Raw genomic sequence first — 17,589 nt, forward strand, 5'->3', positions numbered from 1 at the left:
GAGACAACCAGGGTTGCGTTCCGATAATCCAAAAATCAGCTCCTAAATTCTAACCCTATCTCCTATTCCTTGACCTCTGAGTGAAAGGTTACGGGGTTAAGGGATAGTGGATAGGAGAATTCAAAAGGACTTAGGAGAAGAGACCGCGGTACTTTAGAGAATCCGAATGCACTTTCACTATCCGACGTGTTTATGATGCGCCAGCGGACGTCATTGTGTGCGTCTGCTGCTGTGGGGAAACTATGGAAACTACAGTTTTCTATACAACGGACTACAACATGGATGTTTAATAAGAACGAGGGACTCATCTAGAGACTCTGCACCGTGCTCTGATGCTGTTGTGTTATGCTTTATGAATGTGGACAACAGAGAAACATATTCTTCATGAACAAAGGTGTAATTGAAATAAAAAAGGAAAGTGAACTTTAATCGTAACTTTCATGATATAATTTCTCCGTCATAATCGTTTGTTTCCGTGAACGGCCGACTGTTGTGTGACGCAAATGCTGCAGCTGCAAGGCATTGTGGGGCAGCATTTTCTCCTCTCCTTTCGGTTAGGGAGGTCCAGTGGTTCCTAAGCTAAAGGAGATTATAAAGGAAGTTTGAAACCTCCTTTCCTTTCATTTGGAGAATTGGAACGGCACTTATCATGGCTGCCACTGAGGGACTTCCGGGTCATTTCACTTGGTTAGGAAGGTTCCTAAGCTAAATGGAATATTGGAACGCAACCCTGGAGATTCTGCAAGTTTAATTTCCACTGGACTCAATGAACCCCTCGACCTTCTTCTCATCATTTCAAAAACTGCTGATGAATAGTGCTCTATAACTTAATTAATTGCTCATTGTTGTGCTTTGAGTCCCAGTTGAGTCCCTTGTGTTTGCTGTTGTCAAAGGGCAGATGCTGTTTCTTGGTGTTTTAGGTTTGACATATCCATACAGTGTAATAATGGAAACATTCAGTGGTTCTGGTGAAATAAATACAGTTTAATGTCTGACCAAACAATCTGTTTCCTTTTAAATCATTATTTAATTATCAACCTCAATATGTTAAGTATGAATAACTAATTCTGCTTCCATTTAAACAAGAATCCAACAGTACAATCAGTCACATGGAAGAAACTCAATAAAATATGTTTTATCTGAAGCTTCAGCTACAAAGTCTCTTGAGTTGTATTTCGCCAGATTTAAAGATCGAAGTCCTCCATCATTTCACATTAACAGAAAGAAAACATTTCAGAAGAAAGGGAGGCTGTGGCTCAGTGGAAAGTATGATGGACTTCAAATCAAGGGGTAGCAAGTTCGAGTCAGCGTGTCGTTGTGTCCCTGAGACACTTCAACCCAAAGTGCTCCTGTGGGGATTGTCCACAGTACTGAATGTATGTAAGTCACTTTGTATAAAAGCATCTAACAAAATGACATGTAACGTAATGTTCGGAAAAGATCCATGTAAATAATGTTCCTGTTTAGTCCTTTGATGATGTGTCTCCTATCCGTCCTGATGGACTTGTCCTGGAATAAGAGCTTCATTCTTCGAGGTGAACGGCGTGATGGTCTCCAGAGAAAGTTCAGGGTCGTCCTCCAGCTGCACGGTGGCAGGAAGCAGCAGCAGTCTGTTGATGATCGACTCCTCGTCAATCTGAGCGTCCTCCAGGCTGTCCGACCCAGAGGCGTTTATTGTGCGAGGATGCTGCTGCGGCTGCACGGGAACCAGCGCCTCCTTGTGGAGCGTCGTGTCGTGGTGGTAGGAAACTAGCTCGTCGCTGAAGTTCACCGCTTCCACCGTGTTGTTGGAGCACATTTGGTTGCATCCAAGAATGGTGGCGAAGGCGCGTCGGAAGTCTGCGTTGAAGGCGTAAATCACGGGGTTCAGGGAGGAGTTGGCCCATCCGAACCACACGAAAACGGTGAAGGTTGTGTCGCTTACGCATGGAGGGTCGCAGAACGGGATGTAGCAGTTCAGCACGAAGAACGGCAGCCAGCAGAAGACGAAAACCCCCATGATGATGGAGAGGGTCTTCAGGACTTTGGTTTCCTTCTTAAAGGACGACTTGAGCGAGGCTTCGTCGTTGGACCTGTGATGCTGATGCTGGTTTCTGTTCACGCCGTGGCCTTGGTTCTGCGCCTGCTCCGCCGCCCTCTCCAGAGACGTGATGCGGCGAATCTGCATCTGAGCGATCCGGTAGATGCGGGTGTACGTGGCGATCATGATCACCACGGGGATGTAGAAGCTGATGAGCGAGGAGGAGATGGCGTATGTTTTGTTCAAGTTGGCGACGCAGCTTTTGGCATTGAAGCCGATGCTGCTGTTCCTGAAGTTCCCGCCGTTTCCCACCGTCTTTTCCACCATAGATTCCTCCATGCCTTCCTGGTGCCAGTTGAGCTGCACCGGGATGAAAGATATGAGGATGGACAGCGACCACGCCACACCGATCATGACGAACGCCACCCGGTGGGTCATCTTCCGCTCGTATTTGAACGGGCTGGCGATGGCCCAGTATCGGTCCACGCTTATGATACACAGATTCAAAATGGACGCCGTGGAGCACATGATGTCGAAGGCGATCCACACGCTGCAGAATCGCCCGAACAACCAGGTGCCGGTGACCTCGGTGATGGCCTCCCACGGCATCACCAGCACGGCCACGAACAGGTCGGACACGGCCAGCGAGATCACAAAGAAGTTGGTGACTTTGGAGCGAAGGTGGCGGAAACGAACCACGGCGGCGCAAACCAGCGTGTTCCCGAGCAACGTGGACACGATGAGCAGGAAGAGGACGCAACCGAGGACGATACGCAACCCTCCACCACCACCACTGCCTTCATCATGTTCCTCCTCTTCCTCACTTTCTGTCCCGTCCAGCTCCGACAGAACTTGGGTGAAATTCCACATGGTGTTGTTATCCATTTCTTCAGTATAAAGTGTTCATTGACAGGTGGTTAAAATCCAATCTTAAACCCAGCTGCTTCTGACGCACACACCGTCCTCTGAAGCCTCTGAAGAAGAATGAAGGAAACTGTCTTCAAAACAAATCCATTCGTCTTAAAAAAAAAGATCCTTATGCAAAAAAAAGAAGAGATCCTTACACACTGCAAGTTTCCCAAGAAATTAAAGATTTGAATAAAGCTTTGATGATAACTTAATAGTGGTGATAATATTAACTCAGTGAATCCATAACAAAAGTAAAACAGGAGCAGAATAATTGAGGAAACTGTCTCCAATAAAAATCCTGAAGGCATTAAAATAAAATATCCAAATGTAAAGAAATAAAGAAATAATCCTCTCTACTGTTGTGACTTTAAAATGTTGTTTATTATGTTGTATATATAAGCATGCAAAAATATCCCTTGAATTCTAGAGCTTGAAGACTAATTTATTTCTGAAGTTAATTAATTCCAAAACATTAAAACAAAATTGCGAAAATAATTTCAAATAAATACTGACAAAAAAAATAGGTCCTTATGGAAAAAAAAAAAGCTCCTCTCACATCAATACCCAGAAAGACTCCGCGAGTATCCCTAAAATTTTATATTTTTAAAAAGCTTCATTATTAATTTAGTAGCGGTGATAATAATTAATCCTGCCGGAGCTCGGTGCCTCCACAGGGGGTAAAAAGCGTCTCTGCCCCGGTGTTTAGTCCCGGTGTGGCTCGGAGGACTCACCTCTCCGACTGACGCTCAGACTGCTGCTGCAGCTCCTCCTCTGCAGGTAATAGATTACTATCACCATATATCACCATGGAGCCAATTAGCCTTGATTTGAAACCAAAAACGAAGTCAAAATGAATCTAAAATATGGTAAAAATCTATGTTTGAAAAATGTGTGTGTGTCAAAAACGAACAAAAATGACTACTGAGAAATAAAGGAGCGAGTAATTAATTAAAGATACGACTAAACAAGAGGTTTATTATTTTAAATGTTAAATTGTGTGCAGTGGGATAATGTCATCATTAGGACAATCTTTAATTAGGTAAAACAAAAAGACAATATATTTATATTCCTGCATTTGATCGTTATGTAAAACATGCAGTCCAATAAAGAAGAAGACAGAAAGGAGAGTGTAATATATATTCAGAAGCCTCTCTGATAAAAGGACAGACTATATTTGACTTCCTCCTGAATAACTCTACTTTATTTGATGTCAAAATTAAGTGCTTTCTTCCATAATATGATAAAAATCAATGTCCGAAAATGTGCATTTATATGAGGAATAAACGGATTAGAATAATAAATGACCATGCAACGAATTCACTTAATCTTAAATTGTATGCAGGGAAATAAAACAAGAATCCAGACTGTATATTTATTTATTTCTGTATTATATCTTCCTTCAGAGAAGTGTCACTCAGCTGATGCAGTGCAACAAACAAGAAGACAGACCCGTTTATATTCATTATCATCTGGAATAAAAACATATTTGACTTCCTCCTAAATCTTAGTAATGTTAGTGTTTACTTCCTGTCTGCTTCTGGTGGTCTATCTGACTTTATCCATCTTCTAACCTCTTTCTCTCTCTTCATCCTCCTCACGGTCTGTACTCGGGCCCGGCGCCACGAGGGGGCAAAAGCTGGCATTGCCCCCTCAGTTGTATTCTTTGCCCCCTCACTTTGAGCCTCATTCATCTATCAAAAAGTGCAATAAATGTCACAATTATGAAATAACTTTAAATACATTTTCCCCAATACACGTTACTATGTTTAGATCAGATATGTGGGGAAGGCAGTCAAGCAACGTGTAAAAAAGCCTCAACCCCAAGTGAGCTTGTAGTCTTAATGTTAGCGTGTGTGCTACTGTAAACACAGTCGGATGGGTGACCCGTTTTCGGTGGCTGGTACCCGGTTGAAACTCCCGAAAATGTTCCCGTTTTTGAACGTGCGTTAAAAAAAAAAGAGTAAGGTGAAATCAAATGTTACATGTCAGTAAAAACAGAGTAACAGTGTTGTGCCTGTTTGTTTTAGCGTAGTTCTTCTTCTACTACTTTTTCTTCTTCTTTTGTCTTTAATGGTGAATCGCTTCCACTTGGAGCATATATCGCCACCTACTGTTGATTTATGAAATGTTCATATTAAATCCTTGTCCTCAGACCAGTGTTTTTGAGGAACTTGAAGATCAGCTTGTTTACTTCATTTCTTGATTTACTTTCGTATATTGACTTGAAATCCATGTTGTTTGACATCAACAAAAAATAAGACGGACAACTACAGATATCACCACACGTGATGGTTACTTGTTATTATTTAGGGCTGTATGGATCAGGTTTTTGCCAAATCGAGCCCTTTTACTAGAATAATAATATGTTATGTATTATATCAACCAAATTGGTACAATGAGCGACATCTAGTGACGGATTTTGGAACATTGATTTGATTTTTCTCATGGCAGTAGAGACAAACCAGGGGACTTTATTTGTATTTTTAATCTGTGTCTGTCCATTTGGTGTAGTATTTGATCCAGTATTACATTTGGTTTATATATTAATGACTTTCTTATGAAAAGCCAGGTTTTAGGCCTTGATTTGAACATTCAATCCTGAAAAAAAAAATCCATCAGACTAAGGTTTCTTTAATCCTGACCTGACTAGAGTAGAAAGTAAGTAAGTAAATCTGTATAGGAAGACGGGTTAAGGGATAGAGGAGAAAAGGTTATGGTATAATTACAGAGCCTGTCCATTTATAAATTGAGGAAATCAATGTTAGTCTGTTAACCAAAGTTCGGCTATCTAATAATGTACTATCTAATATTAAAGATCAGAGGAAAAGAACAGAACGAGAGGGGTAAATCCAGAATAAAAATAAAGAAGCAAAGAGATTGTAGAGCAGTGAAAAGGAAAAAAGCTTGGTGTGTCAATTCATTACATTGCCAGTATTTTTCGTTGTTGTGAAAAAAAAATCGCCCCCTCTGATTTTTTAACAGCCCCCTCAGTAATTTCATCCTGGAGCCGGGCCTGTCTGTACTACTGTCACAATGGCCTCTGAAATGTCCGGATTGACCAATCAGAATCGAGTATTCAACTAAACCGTGTAATCAATTACGATAAATGACTCTGTGCTGTTGTGACTATGCTGTACGTCCTGGAAAATACAGGAATGTAAAAACATCCCTTAAAATCTCGAGCTTAAAGACTCAATAAGTTCTAGAACATTCCAAATTCTTAAATAAAAATGTCGTTTTTAAATTCCAAATGTCAATTATAATTCGATGAGAAACATAGATACATTACTAAGTCTTATATTGTTCTATCAGAGTCTACTTATATAATGGTCCGTCTCTTTAAAAAGTGCTTTTTATGAACATTAAGTTGTTGTATGTAGGTTGTTATGTGGCCCTCTGCTGGTTGGATTTGTTATTGTTATTTTTATATCAAACAGTTTACAGAATAGTTTTCTTATCCGGATTCAGCTGTGTTCACAAACAGTCCTTTTTTACTATTGGCAGAATAAAGAAAATAATTCCCAAAACCATCAATAATCCTTCATTTTGAAATCCATGCAGACGCTTAGGAAGAAAGCCAAAACTCAGAGGCTGAAAATGCATAAGTTTGCTGCTCGGTAAAAGCTATTTTGATTTAAATTGAGCTGAGCATTTTAAAATCATCTCGACTGATGTTAATTTCTTAAGAAGCTTCAAACCTGATGGTAGAAAACTCCAAACACCTTCGTTCTCGCTCACTACATGTAAACAATCTCCCCCTTCTATGTTGTGTTAGCTGTAATTTAGCCTTGATTTATTTGTCAGATAGTTTATATATTTTATATCACGGTCAACTCTTATACTTTCACTCTTTCAGTTCTGTTTTATCTGCTATTTTCAGATGTTTATATCAATGTTTTTTTTCTACCTTTTTTATTTCTAACTATGTGCAAAACCTACCACCTACCTACTTTCCTAAATACCTAGAAACACCTTTCCCAAATGTGGGATTAATAAAGTATATTTGATCTTATTTTAACTTCCTGCATCTGATTATCCTCGTCTCCTCTGAGATGAAAGGAGACTGAAGTAGAAGCTCTAAAGCTGCTGGAGTCATGCAGATTTAATGCAGATTGATTTAGTGAAAAGCTATAATGAACTCACATGATCAAAGTTTGGATTCAAGGATTTAAAAGAAGTACTGAGCTGATGAAGATGAATTTAGAAATACCTGCAATGCTCCAATACAGCCACTAGACAGCGCCAGCTGTCTTCTGTTGTAAATACAACTCAACACAATGCATTTAAATCAGTCGTCCAAAAGTACATGCATGACTTTTAATGTAACAGAGTATTCCTACACTACTTTTACTTGTACTCAAGTACAAGATCTGAGTACTTCTACTTTTACTTTGTATGTACTTTTGTATTTACAGTGTTGATGAGTGCAGTGAACTGTTCCAGAGTTCAAAATGAAATCCATGATCTCCGTGAGGAATGGGATTATCAGCCATAATGTCATGTTATGTATTTTCTGACATCCTTAATGCAAAACAGAACTGAGCACTTTTCCAAAGACCAAGTTAACATGTGTTTTATTTGCATTGAAAATGTTAAGAGACGTTCAAAGACAAGCTCTGTAGTGGGAGTTAAACTCTAAACAACCTGTCATTGTTGGTCTGACAGTTTGTAGTCAAGACTTATACCAAAGTGTACTTCTGGATTTACACTTAGAGACACGTATATATACTTAACATATCCACAAATGTACAACACATAAGTATACTTATTTATTTGAATCTATTCTGTTAGATTTTGTACTTTATAGATATTGTTTTTCTTACACTTCTTTACTTGTATTAGTTAACCCTAGCTGCTTTTTAGTTCATGTTACAATGACTGCCATGTGATTTATGCATATGTGTAGAACACTGTATATAGAGGGGTGCTAGAAAAATATAAAGGTCCCCGGCTTGAGCTTCAACCTCAGGATCCATGTATTTATGATCCTCTCATGAATGGAAGTAGTCATCATCATGTTACGCCCCTGATAAAAAGGGAGAATTATGACAAGAGTCAAAGTTAGGTTTCACTTGCCGGTACTTTACTCGAGTGAGTTAACAAATGCAACACCTTTCAATAGTACACATACAAAAAGCCTCTTGTAAGAGTACATACTTTACACTTTTCTACTCTGTATTTGAATCAGGAGACTTCTTAATTTACACAATATCATTGACAAGATAATATAATTGACAAGATAGCAAAACCCTCCCAGAATTATTTAACTAAAATATAAAGACAACATTATTACATATAACTGTGTGCATACACAATACACAAGATGGCGGCTAGCGCGCTACTGCTAATTATGACAAGAGTCAAAGTTAGGTTTCACTTGACAGAATACCTTCTCATCCTTTCCAAACATCCTACAGTACAACTACATTACCATTTATATATCATAATTTTCCCCTTAACAAATGCTTTAACAACGAGCAATGAACTTCTCTCTGGTTACTAGTAGAAGAAAATCAATCCACCATACCCTGTCACATACAGAGCATTTGGTACAACTAGTTCCTGAACAGTGTCCTTCACATGCTGATATCCAAGAGAGGGAGTTACTCAGTCACAAGATGGAGGAATAGAAAGCAGTATTCAATGTTTACTTCAGATTAGCTCCACGTCAGAAATGAGCATGCTTGTCATATGTCTCTCTCCATAGAGGCTGAATCATCATGTTAATCACATAGCTATCATATGCCTCAAACAGTCCTGATGCTCTTCTAGCTAATCACACATCCTGTCATGTTCACAGCTACAGTTGGGATACCTTTGTTAGCATGTTACTCTCATGTTGGAAGAGGACATTCAGGATTTTCCCAACAAGGGGGATCACAGAATGAATACTACCATACGAGTAGGCTATGTGTTTAGTAGGCCTACTGTTACAAACTCACTAGGGATGAGGAAGGAAACACACACCAGATGGTTTTGGTAATAATTATTGAAGGGTTTAATGGTTAACAACAAAAGGTATACAATAAAAAGAGAACAAAAATAGCCTAAGCCAGACAAAAGGAGCCAAAATGGCGCAGGTATACTGCTAAATAACAGAAGAGGATTTCACTAAAGGTGAGCCTAATCACGCAGCTGTGATCACTAACAATCACCACTAATAGATGGAGGCTGCGGGGAAATGCAGCTAACAAAGGGGAAATAGAAAACACTACTCCAAACACAAAACAGTACACGCTACTCTAAACACTAGTGATGGCAGTTTGACACTGAAGCTTCGAACGGAGCTTCAACCCTGGACTTCCTATTCCATAGAAGCAGTGCTTCGAAGCTTGCTTCAAATCACGTGACATGTGACGTCCGAACCAGCAACTGCTTCATTTCCTGAATGAATCAACTCACTGGTTCGCCGTCCAATCAGGTGATTCAATGCACTGCCTCGTCTCGATTTTGACAGGTGACAGTTTGAAACAGTTTCAAATTTGAGCGCTTCAACACTTTATAACCGCTCTAAACAATGCGCAATGTGTGGGTTGTTGTCGTAGTTTGCATTGTTGCTGTTGAGTTGTTGTTGGCATTGCATTTGAATTGGATCATTATCAGTGTTGGGTGTAACGCGTTACAAAAGTAACGGAGTTACAGTAATATATTACTTTTTGCTGTAACGAAGTAATGTAACGCATTACTAATGAAATGTGGGTAATATATTACCCGTTACAATGCTCAGTAACGCAGTTACAACACATTTTAACCCGAAATTAAATGGTGTTTTGTTTTTTAAGAATGTACTAACATAGCGAGACATTCCGACACCGGACAAATTGTGCGGGTAGATTAGTAAACCTGGTGTTTACCCTTCAGGCTTCGCGTCGAGATCTTCGTGGAAGTTGAATGTTATGCAACCATTCAAAAAAGAGAACGTAGCGAAAAATACTAACAACAAATTGTGTCAGGTGCGCGTGACCTGCTCCGCTGCGCGTGCATCATTTCCAAAGTGCTTCCACAGCAGTGATACACATCTGATCTGTGGATAATCATTTATACGAAAATGGTTAAAGCAACCATCACTAAACACCAGCAACACTGCATCTACTGCAGACAGTAGCAACAGGTCAGATGCGGACATCACGTTACCCTCCGTTGTGGACACTAGCTTACTCCCGCCTGACTCGCCAGCCCCGGAGCAGCAGTCTTCGTCGCCCGAAACTGCCGCCCCTCTGCGGCCCGCAGGTGCCAGGTATATCTAAACAACTACCCGCCTGTACAGTGGGGTAAGGCGGTCATTTTGCAGCTTGTGGTATAAAAATAGACAATGGCTAGAATATTCATGTGAAAATAGTACCATATTCTGACATGCCTGTAGAAATGTTGGGTCAAAAATAATGCATACAATAGTACAGATGCCTTCACCACGAATGGCTACAAAAATATCTCATATCCCAAGCTTATTATCAACGAGCTGATGTTGCAGCTGAAAGTTTCTCCAGGTCACGAAGTCAACCTCACATGATGATGTGATACCAGTTTTCAAGCACAGTAAATATTCTCTTCCCAGCGTATATGATGGGACCAAGGTGATGATGTAGTAGGCTACATGGTTTTAATAATACTTTTGCCTTTCAATGTTTGCCATTTCAAACCATGAGCGTGGTTTAAATAATATTTGCCTTGATTTACAATATGTTAACCTTCATTATAGTCCTTGACAGCGGTCTGTATTGCTGTATTAACAACGTGTCACATGTTAAGAATTTACAATCAGAATTGAGTATTCAACTAAGCCCTGTAATACAAGTTATTAGTAGCCTTAAGGGCCTACACAGTTGTTATGCTATACCACATTGCCCTTCACTGGATGCATAATGAGCTGCACTAAACTACATTTTAGCATTTAAAATACCTAGCTATTATTTTGCGGTTATTTTGGTGAAAGTAACTCAAAAGTAACTAAAGTAGTGTAACTCATTACATTTCAGAGACAGTAATATTGTAATGTAACTTATTACTTTCAAAAGAGAGTAATAAGTAATATGTAATATATTACATTTTGGAAGTAACTTGCCCAACACTGATCATTATAGAGCAAGCCAGGAAGAAAAATAGGTCGTTGTGGCTCGTGAAACACTTCGAAATGTGGAGAAGTTGTGAACAAAAAGACAATGAGTAATATAAAAACACTTTGATGGTCTAAGGAATTGATAGCCCAGTGGATAGAGCCGGCGGCCAGGATGCGGCGATATCCTCCGCGCAGCTGGTTCAAAGCTCGGAATAGTTAGACTTTTAATCATTGCTTTTCAACTTTAATACTTTAATAACTGATAAAAGGCCATCTCCGCCCAAAAAAATGTCAAGCACTCTCTAGTCTCTTCTCAATAACCCAATACACACTATTATCAATCTTTAATTGCAAATAGAACATGATATTCAGTCTGAGTGTGTGTGTGTGTATCGAATATTTTTCAAGGCAAAGATGCGTTAAACCCACTGCAGCCTTGCACTTCGCCAGGAGAGGTCGCTTTAACTGAAGCTTCGAGAAATGAACCTATTTCCGACACAATTGTCCAAGTGGTTCGACGTTTCATTCAAAGCTTCATTTTGCCATCACTACTAAACACACATCACCACACGCTACTCTAAACACATAACTAAACACCCCTATCCCACAACGCTAACACGGTTCAGAAAAGTCAAATACAATCTACTAGTTTTATGTGTCCACACAGGAACAAGATGAGTGAGACGTCTGATAGCAACAGAGCCCCCCGAATGATAGCTGTTCCCAGGTTTTTGTAGCGTCATCTCTGGCAGGTGTGCGCTGAGATGGCCCGGGGATTGGAGCGCGTCGGGCCCGGTGTGCTCCAATCAGTGTCTTCAGGGCGTAACCAGGAGTTTGTAGCCAATCACCTTGAAGCAATCTGTCACGGCTGCTGTCTTCCTGGTCCTCTTAACCGTGTTACTCTGCGTTGTGTGTAAATGAGCTGTGCGGTTGCCCTGACGTGATTGGCTGCCATCTCCTGGTCAGCCTCCGGAAGATTGGGATTGGAGCATGCCGGGCCCGACGCACTCCAATCACAGCGCACAGCCGGCGCACACCTGCGGGAGATAACTACAAAGCCTGGGGACAGCTATCACTCGGGAGGCTCTGTTGCAATCAGACGCCTCACACATCTTGCTTCTGTGTGGACTCATATGGATCATATGTCTTTAGAGTGTTGTTTGGTGATATGTGTTTAGCGTAGCGTGTACTGTTTTGTAGTGATAGCAAAATGAAGCTTTGAATGAAGCGTCGAACCACTTGGACAATTGTGTCGGAAATAGGTTCATTTCTTGAAGCTTCAGTTACAGCGACCTCTCCTGGCGAAGTGCAAGGCTGCAGTGGGTTTAAAGTATCTTTGCCTTGAAAAATATTCGATGCACACACACACACACACACTAAGACTGAATATCATGTTCTATTTGAGAATCGAGGTGCATTGAATTGCGTGATTGGACCGCGAACCAGTCAAGTGATTCATTCAGGAAATGAAGCAGTTGCTGCTTCGGACGTCACATGTCACGTGATTTGAAGCAAGCTTCGAAGCACTGCTTCTATGGAATAGGAAGTCCAGAGTTGAAGCTCCGTTCGAAGCTACAGTGTCAAACTGCCATCACTACTGTTTTGTGTTTGGAGTAGTGTGATCTATTTCCCCTTTGTTAGCTGCATTCCCCCGCAGCCTCCTTCAATTAGTGGTAATTATTAGTGATCACACAGCTGTGGATTTAGGCTCACCTTTAGAGTCCTCCCTTTGTTTAGCAGTTTACCTGTGCCCTTTTGGCTCTTTAGTTTGGCTTAGGCTATATTTGCCCTCTTTTTGTTGTACACCTTTTTTTAAAATATTGAAGTTAAAAGCATCAATCTGGTGCACTTTGAGAGCAACATTAAGATATCTATGGATACATCTCTCAACACCCAGATGAAACACAACTGTAAGCAGATGTTCTTTTTCTTTATGGATATTTTACAAATCACTCCCCTTTCAAACTGTATTCTTGTTTTACTGCCATATAGTGTTTCATAACTGTTTTTCCTTTATTCTCTTATCTTTTTTATAACTATAATGATCATATGAAGGTGTGCCGCGGAAACAATCTTTTGAATAATTTTTTACCAAACCGTTTGAGACCCACTGAGATAACTTAGACTAAAGTTAACTATCTAAACACTCAGAGTCCTTTAGCTCACCTGAGCCTCTCAGTCTGAGAGGAGAGCTCTCCTCCAGCTTGTTGTGGAACAAACAGCTCCGTATGTCCGTTAGTGCAGCTAGCTAACCAGATGCTAACAACACGGTCCCTGCTGCTGGCACCAGTCCCTCTCTCTCTCCCCCTCTCACACACACTAAATGCGCTATTTCCGCACACACACAGAGCCGCGAGCTTGAATGACACAAGCACACTTTTATTTCCATCCAACTCTCTGATTGGTCTGGTGCCTTGCCTCTGTTGCATTCACTGAACACGGGAAATTACAGTCCTGCCGTCCTTTCTAGTGTCTTGATGAGGTTCACGTAAAGCACGGTTAATGTATTATATTATTGAGGTAGAATTGTCCGGGGCTCCAGAAAAAACATTCGGGGCAGGCCAAAATATTATTTTACCAACAATGTGGAATTTATTGGCTACATATTACACAGATTATGCACAGCGGGAGCAGCAATAACCGTCAAATAATAATTCAGACAGGGGAGCTCCGCACCCCCTGCCTGCCGCTAGGGGGTGCTGCAGCGCCCTCAGCACCCCCCTTCCCGCGCCCATGCACCTGCTTGTTAACCATTAAACCCTATTATAATTAATTACCAATTCCATTCTGGTGTGTCTTGCTTACCTCATCACTAGTGAGATCGTAACACAATCACACAGTTTATTTACATAACAGGATAGCAAAACAGTATTAACAGGACCGGAGAGGCAACAGCCGTCACAAGTACACATTATACAGAGGGGGATCACAGTCGATTGGTTTAGCTAAGTCTCTGAAAATGGTCAGACTTCTTATCAATAGTTCAGAAATCATGTTATAATGAAGTAAAAACCCTCAGACTCAGGTTGGTACTAACTAACATCAGCTGTGATCCTGAACAGACTGAACTCTCTGGGCAGCAGGGAGGAAGTCTCTGGAACAGGAGGAGACTCTTCCTCCTACAGAGGAACCAGAGACGCTGAGGAACCAGGGCTGAACCTAAACCCAGCATAGAGAGGTTCAGTGAATGTGGTTCTGATGGTGTGGAGGTGGATCAGTGTGTCAGAGGAGACTCTGTAGAAGGAGAGAGAGCCAGCAGGATGATCCAGATACACTGCTACTCTACCAGAGGAGGAGGAGGAGGAGGAGGAGGAGGAGGAGGAGATGTCTGTTTCTGTGTTATTGTGCCTGACGGAGTAACGACCACCAGAGCATCTCAGACTCCAGGACTGATCATTCCATCCAAACCCACAGTCATCACTGCCTCCTCTCCTGCTGATTCCTCTGTAAGTTACTGATATATGAACCCATCCTCTCCACTTGACCTCCCAGTAACAGAGACCAGTCAGAGCTTCTCTACACATCAGCTGACACCAGATATCAAACCTCTCTGGATGATCAGGATATGGCTGCTTCTCCTCCACACATGTCACCTTCCTGTTGTCCTCAGACAGTTTGAGTTCTCTGTGTGCTGTGTTTGTGTCGAGTGAGAGTTCACAGGAATCTGAGGAGAGGAACAGCAGCAGTTATTCATCTATCAGCTGTTCATTTATTGACACTTTGATGATGAAGGTTACATTTGAAGATGGTGGCTGCTTTGTTTTCATGAATCAAATTAAACCACACTCACACTTCCTCAGACTGGGTCTCAACCATCGGACTCCACCAGGCTCCATCCTGAAAGAAGAGGCGGGGGGGGGGGGGGGGTCAGAGCAGCATGGAAACATGGACATTACATCACTCTCAAACTCAGAGCTTTGTTATTCTCCACAGATGAACCTTCATGTTACAATTATTTATCAGAAAATAAGATGTAAGAATGTATCAGTGTTACCTGGAATCTGAAGAGGGAAACACATTCACTTTATTTGAAGGTACCTGTTATGCACAGAATTCTTCAGACATCTGATAGTTCCTCATTGTTTTTAAGGGACTGTTTAGTGCTTTATTAAATAGAAGAAGCACTTCAGAATCAGTTCAGATACAGGAGCCAGTGTAGATCACGTCCATCAGGAGTGGGATGATCTCTGCTGTGTTTATGTTGTGGGATGGATTTTCTGAATCTTGCCTCCTAAGTATTGTCTCTCCTGACTTTATTGCCAAATCTATAAAAGGCAGTTTAGGTCAACAAATTAAAATGAGCATTAAAATCATGTTCAGATTCTAATATTTTAAAGATTTCTTCCTTGTCTTCGTGTCCTCAGTACCCTTTCATGTTTTTGTCTTGGCCTATTTTATTAAAGTCTGTGTCTTTGTGACTTTTTTGAAAGCTAGGATTTAAATGAACACAGACAGTATATACATGTATAATACCTGAGAGTGTCCAGTCTCCAGAGAGGATCCTCCAGTCCAGCAGACAGCAGCTTCTCTCCTGAGTCTCCTGGATGATTGCAGCTCAGGTCCAGCTCTCTCAGATGGGAGGGGTTGGATCTCAGAGCTGAAGCCAGAGAAACACAGCCTTCCTCTGAGACCAGACAGCCTGACAGCCTGAACACACAAAACAACACATCACATAATCTGAGGCCACTGTGAGGACTGCAGGGTTAGTGAAGTACTGTGAGGCTGTCCATTAATGTGGGTTATTTAGACATTGTCCAACCAGGCCAATCGCTACTGTCTATCAATAATCTGATAACATTACTGCACTTTCTAATTTGTCTGGAAACTTTCAAGATCCAACAAAATAGAGAAAAACAACATCAAACTTTTCCATGGAATCAAATAGAACTTTACTGATTTACATTTAGCTTAGAGACAATCATGTGCAGGTTACAGGTTTACCAATTTATCTAAATAAAAATTAAGCTCAACATATTGATGAATCCTGACCTGAGAGTCTCCAGAGTACAGTGAGGACTCTCCAGTCCAGCAGACAGCAGCTTCACTCCTGAATCCTGCAGGTCGTTGTTACTCAGGTCCAGCTCTCTCAGACTAGAGGACTGGGAGCTGAGGACTGAGGACAGAGCTGCACAGCTTCTCTTTGACAGGTTACAGACACTCAGTCTGAGGAGACAACAAAATAAATTGAAGCAAATGTTAAAGTGGACTATGTTTTTATATAACATGCTTTCCTGGGCAAAACAGAAAAACTGTAAAGTATATTATGTTACATAGGGTCTGAAAATTGACAATTTCAACTTGGTTGAAAAATAACTTGAGTACAGTGAACTTATAAAACTCATCCAGTAATCATAGATGTTATTTCGGCTTAGGCTTTTACTGAAGCAACTAACAAACACTTCAATACAATGTCTAGAAAATAATTTAAGGTCAAGTATCTTTCCCAAGGACACTTTGACATGTTAACCTCATGGAGAGGGGATCGAATCAATAACCCTCACATTGGTACTTGCCTATTTCCCTTCTGGGCAACAGCAGCCCAATATATCAATAAATATTCAAAGGGAAGCTTAACATGTTAATGAATCCTAACCTGAGAGTTTGACTAACATAACTATTTCAAAATCATTTTGGTAGAGAAAAGAAGGAATTAAACCATTGAAATGGTTAGGAATTAAAAAGTCCATCAGCTGAACATGTTGATGAATCCTGACCTGAGATTCTCCAGAGTGCAGTGAGGACTCTCCAGTCCAGCAGACAGCAGCTTCACTCCTGAATCCTGCAGGTCGTTGTTACTCAGGTCCAGCTCTCTCAGACTAGAGGACTGGGAGCTGAGGACTGAGGACAGAGCTGCACAGCTTCTCTCTGACAGGTTACATACACTCAGTCTGAGGAGACAACAAAATAATTGGAAGCAAATGTTAAAGTGGACTATGTTTTTATATAACATGTTTTCCTGGGCAAAACAGAAAAACTGTAAAGTATATTATGTTACATAGGGTCTGAAAATTGACGATCACAACTGGGTTGAAAAATAACTTGAGTACAGTGAACTTAGAAAACTCATCCAGTAATCATACATGTTATTTCAGCTTAGGCTTTTACTGAAGCAACTAACAAACACTTCAATACAATGTCTAGAAAATAATTTGAGGTCAAGTATCTTTCCCAAGGACACTTTGACATGTTAACCTCAGGGAGAGGGGATCGAATCAATAACCCTCCCCTTGGTTATCGCCTATTTCCCTTCTGGGCAACAGCAGCCCAATATATCGACACATATTCAAAAGGGAGTTCAACATATTGATGAACCTGACCTGAGAGTCTCCAGAGCACAGTGCGGACTCTTCAGTCCAGCAGACAGCAGCTTCACTCCTGAATCCTGCAGGTCGTTGTTACTCAGGTCCAGCTCTCTCAGACTAGAGGACTGGGAGCTGAGGACTGAGGACAGAGCTGCACAGCTTCTCTCTGACAGGTCACAATAACTCAGTCTGAAGGGACAACAATTTAAATTAAAAGTTTGGCATTCATTCCTTTTTACAAATTCAAAAACAAAATATTAAGACCCTATAATCATAAATACGAGGAATCCTACATTATTTGA

The 17,589-nt window shown here is 40.9% G+C and overlaps 2 protein-coding genes across 2 annotated transcripts in view; both read right to left on the reverse strand.

Moving 5' to 3' along the window:
- LOC307044683 (uncharacterized protein) overlaps positions 1-17,589 on the reverse strand; it is a gene marked incomplete at both ends in the record, with an annotated part of 99,086 nt that overhangs the window by 31,249 nt on the left and 50,248 nt on the right. Inside the window, one exon of the mRNA XM_079689994.1 lies at positions 17,303-17,476. Coding sequence (XP_079546120.1) covers positions 17,303-17,476 — 174 coding nt within the window. The remainder of the gene's footprint in view (positions 1-17,302; positions 17,477-17,589) is intronic.
- Positions 1,077-2,948, reverse strand: LOC307044250 (D(1)-like dopamine receptor). The gene has a single exon (XM_079689337.1). It carries the CDS (start codon positions 2,903-2,905, stop codon positions 1,487-1,489), a length of 1,419 nt encoding a protein of 472 aa, XP_079545463.1. The 5' UTR covers positions 2,906-2,948; the 3' UTR covers positions 1,077-1,486.

This window comes from Notothenia rossii (assembly GCF_949606895.1).
Source record: "Notothenia rossii genome assembly, chromosome: 6".
NCBI lineage: Eukaryota > Metazoa > Chordata > Actinopteri > Perciformes > Nototheniidae > Notothenia > Notothenia rossii.